This window comes from Aythya fuligula, chromosome 18 (assembly GCF_009819795.1).
Source record: "Aythya fuligula isolate bAytFul2 chromosome 18, bAytFul2.pri, whole genome shotgun sequence".
Classification (NCBI taxonomy): Eukaryota; Metazoa; Chordata; class Aves; order Anseriformes; family Anatidae; genus Aythya; species Aythya fuligula.
In genome coordinates, this window is record NC_045576.1 from 11,993,079 (window position 1) to 12,012,964 (window position 19,886).

Below are 19,886 nucleotides of genomic sequence, written 5' to 3' on the forward strand. Positions count from 1 at the left end.
GTTCCTTTGAGGAGCCCCGCAGTAAGTTACGCTGACACAGCTGACAAGACAACTTGCCATGGAGCAGAAAAGACCAACCCAGCCCGCAGGAATGCCTGACATCAGTGCTGCCACAGGAGACGGTCTCTTGAAGTGGCAGCCACAGCTTCCTAAATTCTTAGCACTCCACCAACATGAGATTTTCCTTCTTTTTTTTTTTTTTCCTTTACATTTTACTGCCTGGCTCCAGCAAAGACCTTTATTTCTAAATTAGGGATTGTTTTGGCTTCATCTCAGCAGAACTGCAATATAAATGCACATCAGGATACACCACATATTTATTCATCAGGATGCTGCTTTAGCCTAGATAATTAGAAATTTGGGCCGCTCAAAGAAGGTGCAGACTAATTTCATCTCAAAGTCTGCAGCCTAATTAGAATATAAGCTCTTTCCCCAGTTTCAAAGACAACTAAACTATAAATTACAATATAAACATAGGCAACCCAGGAGGTATTTTAGGCCTATCTTGGGACTACAATAAAATAACACATGCTTTCTACAACTGGTAATACACAGCAGATTATGATGAGGAGGTTTAAATATCTGATACCCTACAGAAACTTATTTCCAGTAGTCTTTTCACGAAGACAGCTTTTAAAGCTTTAGACTTGGTGATTTTGAAGGTCTATTCCAACCTAGACCATGCTGTGATCCTACAGAATCCATGCGTGCTGTGTATAATCAACAAGAATCAAGAATCCTGAATAATATTTATTTTCAGTAGCCTATTATTTAAAGAGTTTTTCCACCCTCAACAGCACATCAAATGTTCTGAGAAGCTGATTCCTCAGCTACCTGGCTCAGACTTTCCCTGACCCTTGCCATATGTTCTTTGATTAGACACACTCTTGTAGCAATGCATTAATTATAATCAACATAATATAGCCATTGTTCTAGAACACATTTATTCAGTGACCTGAGGCGACCTCAGCCTGCACTGATAAGGAGCCCACTGCTTCAGGATGAACTTCTGCTTACCCGTGGTGTCCCACAGCCAGAGCTGGCCAAAACAACGGCCCCTTCACTTTGTTCGTTTAAACAATGGTCAGGGAACCACACACCTTTCTCCCATTAAATAACGAGTACGCAGGCAAAGCAAGCCCTTGGATTTCCTTCCTGCTTCTCATCTCCTTGACAGACAGTCAGACAAAAGCCACCACATTTTCACTCATGGCTTTCAGAGAAAATCCAGCAGTGGATCCCTTCCTAGACTGACACACAGCTGGAAACTGCTCTAACTTTCTCTGATAGCTGCGGTGGGCAATGCCAGCTTTATTTTTCTCAGAACAATCAGAAAACAAAACAGATGCATAGAAATACATCAACATGTCACCCAGCTTGCGGAGCATTACAGGACGCCTGTATTTCCAGATTCATTTATGCTCTAGAGATTATGTAAACACCTCTCATTTTTTCATTCTGCCAGTTGCATAATGTAACTTGGAGGAAAGTACCAAGCAGTAGAAACTCTTATGCCCCATGCAGACTGCACAAGTTCAAAGGCTGCACTGAACACTTTGGAAGCACGCAGCAACCGAGGGCAAGCCTTGCTGAGCTAACAGTGACAATCAGAAAGAACCTGAAAACTCAGCACAGCCCCGATATACAAGACATACAGAGAATGCTCAACAGCTCCAAAGAAACAAATTAATTCTTTTAGTTGTTTACAGAAATTCCTGACTTTTGTGCATTGTCCTTTTTATTACATAAAATGAGGTGAGGTCTTTTCTATTTCTTCAAATAAGCTCCCTAAAATGGTTTCTAAAACAATCTGTCGTTGTGAGCGTGCTGGTCCAGACCTGGAAACAACTTCATCTAGATCCCAGTTCAGCAGCCTCTGGATACGTGGCCTGAATAACCAGGTACTGCATTAAGGCAACCAACAACTGAACTCAAGAAATAAATACCACCTATACCTATGCATCTGCTTGTCAGTGTTACAAGTCTTGTGTCTACCCCTGAAAGTTGAAAAAGATTTCTATTTTGGTAAGATTAGTGCCCTGAAATGCAGTTTTACAAGAATCAGTACTTAGTTTCCCCAACTGAGGTAAGATGATCACATTTTCACACATAAAATCAGCATGATTAAAGACCTAGATAATACTGATAAGCCTTCTCTAAAATACATGTTGTGGAAGAACTAATGGCATTGAGAAGCATCTTTAACCTCCTCTGAATGTAAAGCATGAAAGTTACTCAAGGGAATGATTTACTAAAGCAAAACCTGAACAAGAAATTTTAGCTAATGCAACCTTACCCTCATTATCTGCTGTAACAGATCATTTGCTATTGGCAGCACGACCAATGAATGATGGCTGTACTTTGCTACACCATACAGAAGCTTATTAGAAAAAACAAGAAAGTATGATAATGTATTTCTGTTTTGAATACACACTTATTATCCAGGTTCCTGCTCTCCTAACCCCTTTCAGGGTGTCCTTCAGTTCTACAGTTTTCATCTCAGACAAAAGATAACTGGACTGTGGGCATCCATGTGTCAGAAGTGTAGACATATGGCCTGTTCTAATTAATCCTGACAATGATATTTCTAGAGTCAAAATTCCTCAGAAATTGAACGATCTTGCATTAATCACTGCCAGTTTGTGTGTGCGTATCAAAGTTCCAAGAATAGGATATTCAAAAATAATCTGCAAGGAGTTAGAATGCCTGCATCTACTGCCCTGACTTTAAGAACATGCTTCCCATTAAAAAAATAAAAATCTTAAAACCCAGCAGGGACTACAGTGGCCAGTTATTATTTCAGAGGCTAGCTTGTTGGTATAAACTGCAGTAGATTTAAGAACAGTTTTCTACCTAATTGGTTTGCCTCAGCTGCCTGAGAACCAGTAATTATGCTCAAATACTGTTTGAGTAAAAGGATTATAGCACATTTCAGTGGTGCTAAGTCTGAAACACAACACGATCAGACAAAGCATAATAGGACAGCACTGCGATGAAATGAGAAGTGGTAAGCGTTGTTCTGCTCGTGTTGGGTTTGCTGATGTGGGGCGTACAGCTCGTGAGTGCATCTCTGCTGTCAGAGCACGCCAGGACCAGCCATGTGTGGCTGCTCAGCACGGGACCCCTGGGCTGTGACCCGTGCCCACAGCTCCCATTCCCCAGGTCAGATTGGGCCCAGTGCAGGAGAGCTGCGACCCCTGTGCCGTGCCCACCCTGGGGCCTAGGCCCCAAATACATGTGGTAGGACAAGAAAAGATAAATTTGGCACGGATGGACTCTGCAGAAAGCTTCCTGAAGAAATTTCCTCTCAGACAAACAGGAGAAATGCTAGAAATAACCAGGAGATTGAGCAACAGGAAAAAAAAATCATAAAATTTGGCTTACTTCTCTATCAAATCCAGTGTGACTCCTGGCACCAGTCTGACACTCTTCTGCATACAAAACCTGTGGAGGAGAGAATAAAAATAAAACATACAAATTGAATATTTAATGACAAGGTTCAGCGGAAAGAATGTGGAAGAAGGTTTCTTTATTACAATGCTTCTGCTTTTAAAATAGTGTTTGGGTAGAAAACTTTGCCACAGCATAATAGGAGTCGAACAAGGCCCTCAATTTTTGTCACACTCATGATTATGTGACGATTTCCATCATCAGGTGTCAAACCTGGGGTGTTGGAACTGTCACGGTGACAAGTTCTCCGAGGCACAGCGGAGGGAAAAGGGTTCACAGCCACCCAGCACGGTCTCTGGGGAGTGCCAAGGAGGCAGGAGCACGCTCCTGGAATAATGATCAGCGCGGGCCGGGCTTCCCTGGCACAGCACGCAGGGCAAGAGAGAGAGGCAGACACCGAGAGGGATGTGTCAAGTTCAAGCACCTCAGTTATTTAATTAAAAAAAAATGCTGACTCCACTTCCTCAGCATTGCAAATACTGCTACTTCAGAAACGCCGGCTCTGGAAGACACAAAGCCCGTTAGCATGAGTGTTTGCTGCTCGAGAAATCCCATCAGCAGCTAAAGCCAGGCACATGTGGGAAGGCAGCACAACCACCAGCAGGGCTTCCCACTGCTTGCCTCCCTCCTCCAAAGCTCCTGGGGATGTGTTTTGTGGCCCAGAGAGCAGAATCAGAAAGCAATTGTTCTGGGAAGAAAAAGCAGCTAATTCATTTGGGAAGTGACTTCGTTCCCAGCCCACTTCCCCAGCATTTCAGAAATCTATTATCTGCTGTTTAAGGAAGATGTGACCTGACCCACCAGCCTAACAAGTCGATGTTTAACCCCCACGCTTCAGCCTGTGCTGGAACACAAGGCTCTGCAGGCTGGGCGGTACTGGGGGGTTTGATGTCCTGGTAAACCTCTCCACATCCAGCAGGAGCTGGAAGTATTGCAGCAAGTGTCCCTCCTTTCACCACCACATCCGCATCCAAAAGGCTCCTCCCTTGGAAAAGTTACAATTTACAGCGATTACTTCTTTAAAGATCAAGCTGTGCATAGCTCGTTCTTGAAACCTTGAGGACCCTCCAGTTTTCCTCGTGGTATCCATTGCCTGCAGGATATCCATTATTGCCAAGAACAGGGATGAGCTCTGAAAACCTAAGTGGTCTCTAGACTGCTTTACTGATGCACATGCTATCCCTCATTAAAAAAAGAAATCATAAAACTATCTATGAATGCTAGAGTGAAGCCTCTATCAAATCTTTTAAAACATAAAAATCTTGCGACATTGCATTACAGAACCACACAGGGAAACACTGCTCCCGAACAAAAACTGCAAGCAGATTTCAGCACAGCAGAATTAGGTTATCGGAATCAGATTGGAGTCTCCCTGTAGACTGTGGATGCCAAAACACTTTCTAACTTTTCTGCTCAATGCCTCTACATTATGACATATCTGAAAGGATTAAAACAGAGCCAGCACAACTTTGGGCTGTGAAACATTTGTTTTCTATAAAGAAAGAATGGTTCCACCTATCAACATGTCACACAGTATTTTGTATTTACTTTGGAAGCCTCTCATCTGAGTTATGATTTGACCTAACCTCACTCAGCGATATTTTACAAGCTCACAGATTAATAGGACAGAGCTGCAAGCTGTTGCAAGACGGTGTCAAAGAAGGATGAGCTTGCTAGCCCTGTGCAGCACTGCCAGCCTCCTCCGGGCCAGGCAGCAGGAGACCCACAGCTGATGAGCAGGATCTCGTGTGGCAGCAGAGTGCATTGGCCACAGGGCAAACAAATACGTTTGCCTCCTTTTTGCAAGGATTTCTCCTAACCACAAAGCTTTTGATTACAGCTGGTTGGATTAAGCAGCAGAAAGCTTCCCCCCTCCCCTACATACGGACATTCAGGACGCTTAAGAAACGCAGAAATTGTAGGAAATGCTTGGCACAGTGGCAACAGCAAGATGTGCACACCTTTGAGGGTCAAGTATAAACACCCATTTTCACATAGTAAATGTGTTGTACAGCTGTCACTTAGCACTTCCCTAGGGAGTTGCACTGTAGGCAAGATGTAAATAAGCTTAGATCTCAGCTATTTCGGTCAAGCCCTTGGATCCTCAAAGTTAAGGAAATAAAACCAAATCGCATTAGACTTAGCGAAAAACACCCTTTCTGCCCTCACCACAGATCTCTGGTATTTACCTGAATGAGAGCGAAGCAGCAAGTGCTTACTGCTTGTGTCTATACTTGACCGTTAGAGGATTTCTTTTAAAAATCTCCACCATCGCTATGAACATTTTGAAAAAGATTAGTTCATTAAAATCCCATTTAACCAGTAACAGACTATCTGCATTTCCTCTCTAGCTACCAGCAATTGCCAAGAAAATGTACTTGTAAACAGAATGTTCCTCATCCTGTATCTGCAACCCCCCTTTCAACACTCCAAGGCTCTAAACGTGATGTCTCCAGTGAATGGTTGGTGTCCTCAGCACAACCATCAGGCAAGATATGCTAGAGCTGCGAGTAAACATACCAATAAATGCCAAGCAATAAAGAAGAAAAGCAGAAATACGCATAACAATATTCAACCAGATTCTGTGCAGAAAACAGGAATATTTTGAAACTCAATTTAGTTTCTTTAACTCTGAGACAGATTAGTCCAGTTAACCCCCAAAATGTTATAGCAGAAATGCAAAATAAAGGCATTGGAAAAAGAATATTTACCTGACCCAACATAAAATCAGCTGTCACGAGTCAAGAGCTATCAAGAGCTATTCTCCAGGCACTTACAAACTTGTTATATTTGGGTTCCAATATACACAGCTGCATATCTAAAATTCCTAAGTCTGCGCCCCCAATATATATAAATATTTATTTATTTATTGGTTTGGGTGGGGTAGGGTGAGGGGTGTCCCAGCACTTTTCAGGAGCCCTGTAGCCTTTATACGAGTGGGTCCTTCAGACAATTTAGATGAGCACAGCCTTCTCCCCGATGCGTAAAATTGTGACAATATACATGCGGCTCGTTTATGTGATAAGGGACTGGCGCTATCATAAGCATATGACACACCGCTGATCACAGCTCCCAACAGAGTTGCCTTTTTACTTTAGACAGTGCATGAGACATAAATCTGCTGCTCAAAACAATGCACCAACTGGATATTAATTTCTGCCTGTTTCTGCAACAGCTGGGTCTCCTTCCTGGATAGTTGGGTCAATATTAATGATCCATATGTCTTATCTTTAAGCTTACCTTATATATAGTTGCAACATACATTTGGAATGTCAGTACAAAGTTAACCCGAACTTATACACTACATTCCTGAAATTGTCAGACAGGTTTATTAAGAGTTTTGTGCTTTCCCTTCAGAAGGACACAATTGACCTGCATTTCTCTCACTGACATCAATTTTTCTTTCCCTGAAGTAAGGCTGAAGTGGATGAATCTGCAACCCCATTTAATAAGTGATTTTGTCTATCAGTTTTCTCAAAGCACAGAACACAAAATGGGATGTACAGGAATTTATTCACCCAGCTTTCATTTGCCCATAAATTCCATACATGAAACCTCATTAGCCTGTCAGTCTGGAATTGCAAAAATGTTATATTTCAAAAGGAATTCTGTAGGGTTCTCGATCTACTTTAATAAAAGGGCCTGACTGAATTAAAAGAGTTTTAATTTTAATTGTCATTAAAATTGTCATTTTAATGACAAAGGCTTACATCTTTATTTTTGTTTCTCTGCCTGCTTCAGTGCACAGTTTGCCTCAAACAACTGGAATGGTGGAGTCTGGCTTTGCCTCTGTTACGTTTAACAGCAGTGAATAACAATGCTCTGCAAGCAAGCTCTTCTTTACAGAATTTGCACGGATAAAAATACAACCGTAATAATGCCAATCAATAGGGAATATAAAGGGAGTGTAATCTGCAGAGTAAAGAGCAATTTTTTTTTATGTGCAATAAGCAATACACATAATCATTAGGTTAGATGTAGTAGGAAATGTCTCACTAAGCAGGAGTTAGCATGGCACCCACCAGCATCAACACCAGGAACAGCTGAGGTTAACAGTTTTAAACCTGAACAGCATTTTTACATTTTCTGTCAAGCAAATGAGACAACTCCAAATATCTCACCCTTCTGCCAGGAGCAGCTCTGCTCAGGAGCCTGCACTGATCCAGCCACATTCCCATGGAGATGAAGCAACAGAAAATGCCTGAACAGACCATAATATCCAAAACACCTCTCAATATATGTAAACTGTGCATTAAACACTGCAGCGTAAGCAGGTTTAATGTTTGGAGGAGACTTCCTTCCAACAGAAACAACCCTTACAGAGCCTTTGCACATTAATGATGGTGTGAACTGAAACAGTTCTGTATCACAAGACAAGGAGGACACTGAACTCTCAGTACCAAGAGTTCTCATTTTTAACAAGTTTCAGTTTGCTACAAACCACTTAAGTCTCAACAGGATCACAGCCCATGCTATGGATTCCCACAAAGACTTTATGAAATAGTTAAAACAACAAAAATTAAGCAATAACACTGCTTCTTCATGGTTCTGATTTAACTCACATGCACAATACTAAGTTATTCAGAATAATTACAAGCCTCAGTTCAGGCAACCTGTATAGCATTTAATTCTTCTCTCCACATCACCATGGAGTTTCGATGAAAACATTCTCCCTGGAACTTGAACTCAAACCTCTGTTGGCCGGATCCTTCACTGGTTTTTGTTTACTGGTTTTGCACTCCATTCAAATAATGTTTTTTTCTTTAAAGAAAAAAGCTACAGTCATTGTATTTGCCAAGTCGCATTCATTGTCACCTGTGGCTAGCCTTGCACAATCTAGGTGGAACATTCACTTAGATTTCAAAGTCTCCATGGATTAAAACCAGCAGAAACAAACCTGTAATTCCTTCACATTGCACTGCTTGGACAGCAGTGATCTAACAGTGACCATATGACAAAAGTAGTTCCACGGTAAAACTGTATTTTCCTGTACATATATTTCTATATATATATATAAATATAATATATATATATATATATAGAAATATATATATAATGTATGTATTTTCCTGTACATATATGTAACACAGCATTTCTAAAAGTTCCCCTAAAGGAATTTTGCTGCATGGTGACTTCCTTAGCTTCTAAAGAGAAGAATTTAAGCAGGCAGCTGGAGCATTTTCATGCAGTGGAGTTGAGGACTGTCCTACCACCAGCACATCAGCACAGAGATGGGCGTACAAGCAAGGCTCCCAGTCACGGCAGTCACCTCGGCAGTGAAGAGCTGTCAGGTACAAGCTGGATTGGAAGGCAGCCTACTCCTTCCCTTCCCCTGTCCCAGAGGGGAAGCAACCATTCTCTCAGGATTTGAAGAGATTAAGTGTCTCTGCCTCATCAGGCTCAGTCCCTTGCATGTCTGGAAGTGCTCACTTGTGAGTTTTGATGAGTGACTAGTATTGTAACTGGACTAGCTATTTTAGAAAAACAACATCATGATTCATTTTTACAGTAGAACAAGCAAAAAAGTAATTCGAAAATGACTGTAAAGCTATGAGAGGAGTACATAGCTGCCTAACTTATTCAGAGGTTTGTCATTCCCTGGCACAAACTCTAGCCTAGGCTCCCGTAACGTCAGACTCCACGTCCCTGACGCCTGGGTTGGAAAACCATTTTCTCATTAGCTCTCTTAAAACCTTCCCTCTAAGCTATTCCTCATGTCTCTGAAGCTCTTTGCCATGAGTCACAGAAGACTTATCAAAGACTTATTATTATCTAAGACTTAAGCCTATGTTTTACAAGCAAAACGTACCTATCCAAAGGCACTATGTATCTACACCAGAAACTGGTCAAATTAACTCACTTTGCAGGAGTCAAAGCAAGCGTAAGCATTGTAAGTTACTACGAGTATCTCCAAAAGCCAAGTAACTCTTGAAGATGCAGTGACTCAGCTGTTTACCATTGTCTGCGACGTCTGTATGCTTCTGCCTGTTCTAACCGAGTCTAGCGAGTGACCTGGAGTTTTTTGTTCTGGACTACAAATAACTTTAAGAGGATCAAGTGAAATGTGCTGATAGGAATGAATCAACGGAGCCGTGTACCTGGGGGGACATCCTGCATATCTCACACCGTGTCCTCAGCCGGCACCACAACTCTTTGTGATCCTCCTGCTGTTGGGGAACAATATTGTTCTTTGAAAGCTCCTGCTATCTCCAGCAGGCTTTTGCATCTTTCTGCCCAATTAACTTGGTATGTCATTCTGTAACATCTTTCTTTGGTTTATCGCTCAATTTCTTTCACTACAGCATTATTTAATGCTGCTGCATTATTTACAGCAACAGCAATATTTGGAATATGATTTGTATGAAGGGCAATTTGCAAAGAGTTGTATTGTACTGTGTACTATTTCGGCTCTCTGAAGAAGCAGATATTTAATTCCCAGAACAGTAAATCCCTTAATCTGAGCAAACCTAGATATTGAGCTGGAATCTAAAATGTAATATGTAGAAGATAATTTTTTCACCTTTCTAGTTCTGATTAATAAAAAGCTATCCCAAATGCATAGTTCAAATCCTGTAATTGAATACTGCAGAGAAAATTTAGGTTAGATAAAGCACTTGGCTTAAGAAAAAAAATCTATTATTTCAACAGACAAAATACACAAATTATGCACTTGCCTTCAATAATGGGGAAGATACTTACCATCTCAGAGCGATTTTGATTGGCGTAGTAAGGCATGATGTGAAAAGGTCGGCTGGCAGATCAGGGATCATAGGTAGCAATTCATTAGCTTCACATGCTGCCAGCTGAATGCAGTTTTTCATGGATGGAGGCAAAGGCATTTGAGCAAGTGGATGGTTTGGGTTAATTGCAGCCACCTGAACAGACCAAAGAAATTACGTGGTGAATTTGGTCATTCCGGAAAGTAAATTTCTGTACCATCTCAAAAATAAGCAGTGAAGAGCTATCCAAGTCCAGTATCTTTGGATTCAGAGAAAAACGTCAATAATCTTTCCCATGCCTTTCTGAAACAAAACAAACAATTCAACCTCCTAATTTTGATTTGTGGTACTCAAGGATTGTTAAATGAAAAGGGCAAAGAAATTTTAACACCTGCAATACCTTTGCTGCCCCCTTCATTCAGGATCTAGAAAACAAAGAGCTGTCACAGTGATCTCTATGTTGTGTTATCCAAGCAAACAGAAGTAAATTCCTTTCAAAGACCAACAATTCGGGTTTTTTGCCAACCTAGTAAGGTGATACAGTTGACTAATAAACTCATTCTTTACCATCCTCGTACATTCTGTCTTCAGAACACATACATACGTTGCATCTTCAAAATTCTGTCTCGAGGAAATTACTTTGGTGTCTCACAGGGGTTTATAGGGAACAGAATGCTTGTGTTACAGACCCAGAGCCTGGCACAACCATAAACCTCTTGTCTAGCAAAACACCCAAGTAAGCTACGGAGAAGTTTCAGGTGATATTTCACAAGTTCTCCAACCTATTAGTTTTTCTGATTCTTTAAATATTCTTTTTTCCATTCTAATCCCAGAGGGAGCACTGACACACTTCGGCTTTCTCAAACTGCCCAGATTAGCTCAGACCCGCACCTCGTTGAGCTGCAGTGCTTTCAGCAAGGATTGGTGCAATAGCTTTGGTGGAAACGAACCTATGCTCAAGTCATTACTTTTCCACTAGTGATATTTACTGCACTTCTCATTAAACTGAATCTGTACACTAATAACTAAAAAAAGATAATTACAATAACGAAAAGATCTTTTATTTGAAGAGAGGCATGAGAGACTGTGAGAAAAAGCATTAGCTCTTTACCGATGTATAAATATAAAGCAGTCAACGTGCTTATAGCTATTAATTCCTTAAAGAAAGACTTGCTCTCTGGACATCCTCATAAATGGGCTCTGCAGGTGGGAAGCACATTTACATGAATTTTCTGCTTTCTGAGTCGTGTGAAGCCCTGCAGACTTGACATTTGTCATGCTCTGGTACTGCCCCTGTTCTGATGCAGAAGTAGCTCATACTCCAAGACGGGCTCAACTCGTGGCTTCTACACAGCAAGACAAACTAAAGGAGCTGCAACACGTGCAATGTAAATATTTGCCCATTAGGAGATGAACTACTGACAAGCAGAAAGTGAACATACAATACCAGCTAGCAGTTACAGACCCTCAGATTTCTAGGGATAACGATACAGCAAAAGTCTTTTACAAAGTAAGCGTGAAAGAGAGGGTAAAGCCCAGTGGGAACCTTTATTTTTGCATCCTTAGAACATCCACCAAAGTCAAATTTTCTAGATTGCTTAGTTCCCTACAAATGTAGCTCTTCATAGGGCAAGACACGGAATAAGTAGATGGCTGAAGAAGGTTAAATACAAATTGGTTAAAAACAAAATATACTAATTCACAACTGCAAGAACAGTAAATAAACCATGGGAAGCTACCATATGTGAAATGTTATCAAAATTAATATGTATTTATCTACTATCTTTAGTTTTTTTTTTTTTCATATGTCAACAGTGTCTAGAAGAAAGCAATTAGATGTAGATAGATCTTGCAGCAGCCTGACCTAACTCACAACTGTCAGCAGAAACGCCATCTCAAAGCAAAGAGATGCATGCTTTCCTGTGCAAGCTTTGGGAGTAAAAATGTCCTTACTATCCACAAAGTACTTATTGCGTTGCTTGCTGTTATTTCAGGGCAACTGACAAGCCACAGCCTTTAAGACAACATAGTAGTGGTAATATTCATTTATCAGTTACACTGCAATCATTCCTGTAAAATGTAGTAGCTCATTTGTTCTGAAAACAAATTAAAGCTGCCCAAGGTAAAGAACACTCCGTTTCGCTATTTGCAGGTGCTCTGCCACAACAAGAGCTAATGAATTTGCAGGTATTACTGCTGGTAACTAACAGAAGGGGAAACAATACATATATTTTAAACCACTGTTACTGAAAACATTTATGTAAATGTAGTTACTCTGAGAAGCAAACACTTGATGAAAAAAAAAAAAAAAGGTGTTTTTGAATTAAAAGGCATGCTTATGTTAAACTTGGGAGAAACTCTGACCCAGCACAGACACTTGCTGCTGTTGTTACTTCAGGAGGTGACCTGCTAGCTTCTCACAACTCCTGCTGCGAGCATCCTCCCCCCGCAGAAGATTTTGATGCAACTCAGAAAAGATGTTCCTCTCCCAGCAGATGGTGGATTAGAAGAATTCTCCCCCCAGACACGATGCTAATGCCAGATAACAATCTGCAGTATTGTTGTTAAGCTAATTTTCTGAGAATTAATTTTGAAGATAGAAAAATAAAATCTGTGGGCTCCTCAGCTCCGATCAGGACTGTTTAGTCAGACGTGCTGCTGGAGAGGAGGAAGAACAGGAGCTCCCACCGTGACACCGAGTTCCCACTCAGCTAAACGCAGAACAAGCTAGTGTGTGGCTATGGGGTACGCTGTCAGAAAATTCACACAATGAAGTTGAAAACCAAAAGTTGCATTTCTTACAGCAAAGCACATATCCGAGAGACATTTTCAGCTTTCATTTCTGTACATCTCACATGTGGCCTTAAGACTACAGACCTCTTCTGGAAGGAGCAACCCTGAGTCGGAGGAAGCACAATGTCACAATTACACAGAAAATTAATCAGAAATAACCAGCCTGCTGTTTAATCATTGTTAGCACAGCACACTTAAGACGCCTGCTTAATTTTCCAGAATTACACTGTATTTATAGACACTCACAGAATCATCAGAGCTAGCTAATGAGATGATTAAAAGCAACCATCGCCTTCTCTTCCGTTACAGGTTACAAGCAGAGTTCGAAGGCAGATACATGCAAAGAGTTTTCTAAAGAGGCTTCTGCCAGCCTTGTAGATATCATTTCCCTGCCACTTCCTTACAGTCAGGCCCTGTGAGACAGCCTCTGCTCCCTCTTTCACCACCAGTAACCCTGCTGGCTGCACTGCTGCTGTGCTGGGTGATGCCAAACAGGACACGGATCAGGAAAGCAACAGCAGGAACTCTGGTTTCAGAAAGCTGGGGTCAGTTTCCAGCTCTGAAAAATGTCTTTTCGGACAGGAAAACAATGGCTCTCTGTTACAAGTCTTAGGACAACACCCCACTGCCCCCCAGAAAGGGCAAGACCAACTGGAAAAATTAACTTTTAAACTAATATATCCCACTTCTTACTATGCCACCATATCCACATCATGCGGCCAAATGGATGTTTCTTATTTGCAAAATATGTACTTTTGTTTAGCTAGATTTCAACCGAGACCGTAAGTTAACTGCCCACACAGCTGGAAATTAAAACAAAACGCAGCTCTTTCTGTGACACAGCCAAGTCTAACACAGTCCTGGGAGACCGCCAGTCCCTGTATCAATTGCATTTAACTTAAAATTTGGAAACACTGTGACATACTATGAATGGTAGGGATTGGTAGACTTTGTTAGCTTAACTGCTGTAGTATAATTACATGTGATGAAGCTATAATCAAGTGACAAACTTGCCTCTACATACACACACATTCCCATCCCACCAGAAAACAGTTGTATCTGTACTGGTTTTGGTATCCTCAGGGCCCTGAGCTCCATCTTTTGCCCTTCGCCCTCACTGCCCCCCGGCGAAGTAGCCTTGCTTAAGACAAAAAATATTTATAGTTGTAATGTGCCTACCAGGATAAGACACGACAGATTCCTGCCTCCGGTACACAAAGTCACCATCATCCTACTGGAACTGAGAGACTGGTTTCTATCTGCGCAGCTCTCTGCTCACACAGATCAGCAATATTTTAGTTTTAACAAAGGCTTTTTATTTTTATTATTATTATTTACTATTCAAGTGCTATTTTGGAGGCAGCTCTCTAAAGAAGACAACGTACCATGCAGTGTTACAACATTATCTTTTCTCAGGTATCTTCGAGAAGTGTTAACTGCTTTCCTATCACTCACAACTTATTTCTTTTTGTGCTTCCTCTCGTTGAAGGATGAACAAGATTTAGATTTCACATTAAGAAGGAATACTAGCCTTTATATTCCATGAACAATGAAAACTAAATATAATGGGATTGTAAGCACACCTCTAAGTATGTTATAATTAATTTTTACATTTCTGGTGGAACTATCTGATCTGATGGTGCCTGGCCAGTGCTCTGTGCCTGCCAGAAAAGGGATGCATAAAACAAACAAAAAAAACATCTATGGCTGGATCTGAGCCTGGTAAATAAAGATCACATACCAGACCTAACTGCTCAATGTGTATGTTAACTGTAACACTGCAAGATAAAACCATTAATCTGGCAGAAAATGGAGACTCACCGTTTTCCTAGAATGTCTCCGATACGTGGGTTGTCTGCCTGCCTCTCAAACTCACCTAAAGATTGCTTGACCATGCAAATCCAAAAACAAACAAAACCCAACTTACTGGAATAACAGAAAAAATATGAATTCAGGCTGTTCTAAGTATGGTAAGTATTTTATAAAAACCACGAAATAAAATCTGTGTGCTTAACGTGAAAGTTCAATCTCTCGGTTGGTAGTTTGTGTCACACGATTACCCATCTGCTGCAGCTGTACGGCGTGCAATCCCTTCCTCACATTCTCCATGCTTCACAGCCTTCTCCCTCCTTAATTAACTTCACCATCTAATTTCTAGGTATCTAATGGATATTGAGAAAATCACATTACTATCAGTATCTAAAAAAAGTGTATTGGTTGCGACTAGTGAATAGTTCATTTACTACGGCAGAAGTTTTCCTACGGCAGAGGGGCTGCACTGTGTGAGAACCACAACACACGTCCTCGGGTGCGTATGGTTACACCTTGAAAACAGTTGGTTTCCATCCTCCCAGCTCGCAGGTTGTTCTAGAACCTTATCCTTTCTTTCTTCTAAGCCTACCTATTTCCAGACTAAACTTATTCACGGACAAGAACCTATTTGTTCTTGTGTCAACATTATCCTATGAATACTTCTCCCTCCCGTAAGCTTATCCTTCAGTGAATTTGTACACGCAGCCACATCTTCCCCCTGCCTCCGCTCTATCAGATTAGGAAAACAGCAAGCTCCTCTAATCTCCTTTCAGTAAGATGGGCTAACAATTATCTTGATCACCCTAGCAGCCCCTCTGAGTACCACTTCCAGCTTGACTTCACTTGTTGTGAATTCAGCCAAGGCGATGATTTACAGCATTCCAAATTCATTGCCACCCACATTTTGTATGACTCCGCAAGCAGTCTTCCATCTCTGCTACCAAGTCTTCTATTTATTCTTTCTATTAATAATAAGCTGTTATCTCGGTGAGTTTTCAGGAGCTAATGAAGTCTGAAGACACAGAATGGAGAGTTGACATACAACCTGAAAGTATTTTCATAATCAAATTCACCACTAGTTTTAATTTATGTTGCAAAGAGAATAAACACTGGAATAGTTCCCCTATGTAACCTCACATATTTTGACAAAATAAAAAAACTGAGCAAATAAAAATTTATTATTTTTGTTGGAATCAAGCTTGACATTATTACTTGGGCTCATCCTTCTCATTGTAACCAACTGCCCTTGTACCTGCTTTGTTTGACTTACAGAGGGGAGCTTTTCCTGCACAAGCTTCACCTGAGCAATTTATCTGCCAGACAGCAGCCACCAGCAGCCACCTGCAGCCGCCTTCCTTCCGGAACAGCTGCAGTCCTTCTAGAGTCCAGCAAGAGCCAAGGAGAAAAGGGAACTCATACCAAAAGCAGGGAAAGGGAGAGTAAAAGTTTTTAACGTGCTTAGGAATAGAATGAGAAAAATCCTAAAGGGCTTAATTTTACAAACAGAAGAGACAGACTGCAAAAAATATTGCAATGAAAGTTGTAAGCTAATAGAAAATCTTGAAAAAGGAGAACAGAATATGAGCACCAGACATTTTCTTTGACCTTAAAGGACTATAACCTTCAAAAGGCATCTATTACCAATACTATCGATCCGTGCACAGCAGTTTCATGTTCTTCCCAAGCCACAGACTTCGGGAAGATTCTTATCTTTACAACGTACAGTAAAGTTACTGATTGGAAAGAGAAGGACTGATGAAAAGACCTACATATCTCAGCCTATTGGACTGGTTTCTGTCAGCAGAAAAGTATTTCTACTTGCCAAAAAGTCACCACAAAAGCATCTTCAAAAACTGGAATTTAGAATGAAAGGAACTGGAGCCAGGGACATTAGTAACTGCTTGAAGGTCACACTCACGACAGTCAGTTGCCTCATTAATTAATATTTCTTCCTTTAAGTTTTTTTTTTATTATTATTTTTAATTCAATGTCTTAGACCTACAAGAGCATTAAAAGTTAACCTTTAAAATATGTGCTTTCTCCAGGCTGAAGCTAGCAGAAGTATCTGGCACTGGAGAATCTTTCCATCCCCCAAGCTGCTGCACAATGAATCCTGACTTCTTACCTTCCACTCTGCATTTCAGATTTACTTTAATAAATTTATAAGTAATTACATTTGCAATTAAAGGCATCTTTCCATTAGAAACACATTCAGCTTATGAATTCTTTGATACTGAAACCATCAGTGACAACCCCTCTGTGCATCAGGTTTATTTAATTTGATTTTATATTTGTACATTTCTCTCCACAGCACAAAACACCAAGTGCATCCAAATACATACCCAGATACTAGACTTCTGCATCTAAAACAAAAATATTTAGTTCACCTCAGCATTCATCTCAGCAGAAAAGGCCATTAGGGCACAAATTCATTCTATTAACATTATCATTTAGTTAGCACTTCTATTAAAAAATACTCAAACTTTAATAAGATAGCAAACCAAACCAGAAAGAGCAGAGTGGCAAAATTATTTGCAAATTAATGTGGCGTTCAACATGGTTTTAAACGTATTTTTTTCAGCTGTGCATAGCAAAACAAGCTTAAATTTAACCCTACAGCACAAACAGAAACAAAAACCCTTGCAATAGACTGTGATCTCACCTCCAACTCTTGCTCCCTCTGTAGTGCAAATTGTTTGAATGACTTGACAATAAGGCCAGCATTAGAGCAATCGTAGACAAAAATGGAAGGGCTGCCCATCCAAGTCTGCAGGTCATAGATGGATAGAGGAATATACTGAGTATAATTCTGTAAGAAGGAAAAAGAAACACTGGAGTTACACAGAGGCAGAGAAGCACCAGCACTTGCATTGGTTGGATAATAAAATACATACGAGAGTTCTGAAACCACAAAATAAAATTTTGATTGAACACAGGGCATATTGATCAAGAAAAAATACCGTCAACACCTACTAATAAGGACTATAAATCCAATTCCAATATGAAATGCACATCATATTTCATTGTGGTATTGTTTGAAATGCTAAAAACTTTAAAAGAAAATTCTAAAACTCAAAGAGCGCTTTGATACGCGCAACCAATTCCAACCAGCATTTCATAGTCCAGTTTTATCTCAAATTTTTGCAACACTGATAAAGGATGTAAACCAGATGTCTTTAATTTAACCAGAACATCTTAAACTGAATATTCTATCAATAAATCAAGACTGATAATTAAGACTACGTAGCCCATCAGCAGCTGCCCCATCTTAGTTTCATGAGATGCTTCATGACTTTATTACAGCCCTTAACTTCTCTGCAACTTTCAGAATTATCCAATAAAATTAAAACCAACAAAGCCAGCCTTCAGCACAGTGAACAGCCAACAAATCAGTTTCTGTAAATATGAAGCGTTTTGTTCCTTCTCCTCCACTTCAACCCAACCAAATAATTGGAGGCAACAGCTTCTTGTCTAAAAAGAGGACCAAAAATCAGGCTTAGAATTAGCTACGAAGGGGCACACCCCAAACTCCGTGACAGAACTGAAAATGTAAACTAAAGGATTTTTCTGCCATTTGAGCCCATGAATAGTCACTGCCAAACGTACAGGGGCTGACTGCATAATCCTCCTTATCTGCAGCCAGAGGGCAACCTGTTCATGTTCATACAGCATTAAACTCTGCCCGAAACCAACAGTAAAAGCTGGGATGTTACTATTAACATCAGCAGGATGATGGATGGGATCATAACTCCCATTTAAATTCAAGAGACTTAAAATAGCTGTAATAAAACCAGTAAACTTTTACAAAAATCAAATTTTCAAGGACACATATTGGCGTATATAAAGACAGAAGTGATCATAAACTGTGCGTTAGGTAAGGTAGGCAATACTAAGTCACCTCAAAATACGGTTTTGCCCGTATATAAAAGTTTGTGTTGTTTTACTAAAATTAATAGGAAAAAAATCATTGTAAAAGTTTTAAGGAGTTAGGAGCTTTGCATATTGTTACAGGAAAGAAAGATGCAGACACTGCACATTGCCATGGACCATTTCTAAGGACATTACTAGTTTTAAGCCCATTCCAATCACACTAAGTTGCATATAAAAAAATTAATTAAACAAAAACCTGCCAGTAGGAGAGAAGGCAGGTTTGGTTTTTAAAGACCAAGTTAATTCAGCCACTAGCTTTTCGAGTGCCTTATGCAAATTGCACTGCACTGCTTCCCCTTTCACACTCCTTTCCAGAAGTGTTTGAACTCTGTTTAACTAAACAAAGGGACTGGGATGGGAAGCCGAAGTGCATCAGGCTACATGATGCTTCCTGAAGGTTTTTTTTTATCTTTTTTAATCTACGTATCAGAATATACTGTTTAATCTCTACTGAACACAGTACTACCATGCACGGAAGGCTTCCTACAACCCACTGAGATCAGCTACAAATTCAGGGTCTCCTCTGGCAGGGCAAGGAGGCGACCTGCTAATTCTGGGGCAGAGCTGCAACTGCAACATGAGAGACAGCAGTGCAGAGCAGGGGCACCCAGCCGGGGTGCTGTGCTCCTGGGACACCTCTGACAGTCCATTAGCCCATCTGCCAGGCCCTGTGTCAATTAATTGCATCAGTTCCACAAGCAAATTCTTTTTCAGAAGAGTAGAGAATAAAGCGTGTGAGAGAAGCATTCTCCATATATTAACATTTTAAAACATCAGGTCAGCCACAGAACCAACTGTGCAGGGGCAGAAGCTTAAATTAATTTTAACATACCAACTCTTGAGAAATTATGGAGAAGATATTAATGAAGATCTAACACTGTGTGACCTTTCTCCAGCATCTTTGCAAAGTGCTCCTACACCACTGCATCAATTTGCTGCCTCTGACCGACTACCGGCACACGTTGGGAGCTTTAAATAATCCGTGGTGCTACAGGAAAGATGCTTACGAGCAGCCATGCCCTTCTCCCCCAGCTGCCACAGATGTCCCCAGCCCCAACCTGACTTGCTTGGGACATTCAGACAACATCACGACCCTCACAGCACCGTGAGCTTTACCAGAGCTGGAAGCCACAGCCTTCAACAGAAGATGAGGAATAAAATTAAGCGATGTAACAGCAGAGA

General features: G+C 40.7%; 1 protein-coding gene across 2 annotated transcripts in view; it reads right to left on the bottom strand.

Annotated features, from left to right (window-relative positions):
* RPTOR (regulatory associated protein of MTOR complex 1) overlaps positions 1-19,886 on the bottom strand; it is a 135,754-nt gene that overhangs the window by 82,002 nt on the left and 33,866 nt on the right. For both annotated transcript variants that reach the window (XM_032199470.1, XM_032199469.1), the window contains exons 5-7: positions 17,437-17,583; positions 10,150-10,325; positions 3,385-3,444 (exon numbers count right to left, since the gene is read on the bottom strand). In XM_032199470.1, coding sequence (XP_032055361.1) covers positions 3,385-3,444; positions 10,150-10,325; positions 17,437-17,583 — 383 coding nt within the window. The remainder of the gene's footprint in view (positions 1-3,384; positions 3,445-10,149; positions 10,326-17,436; positions 17,584-19,886) is intronic.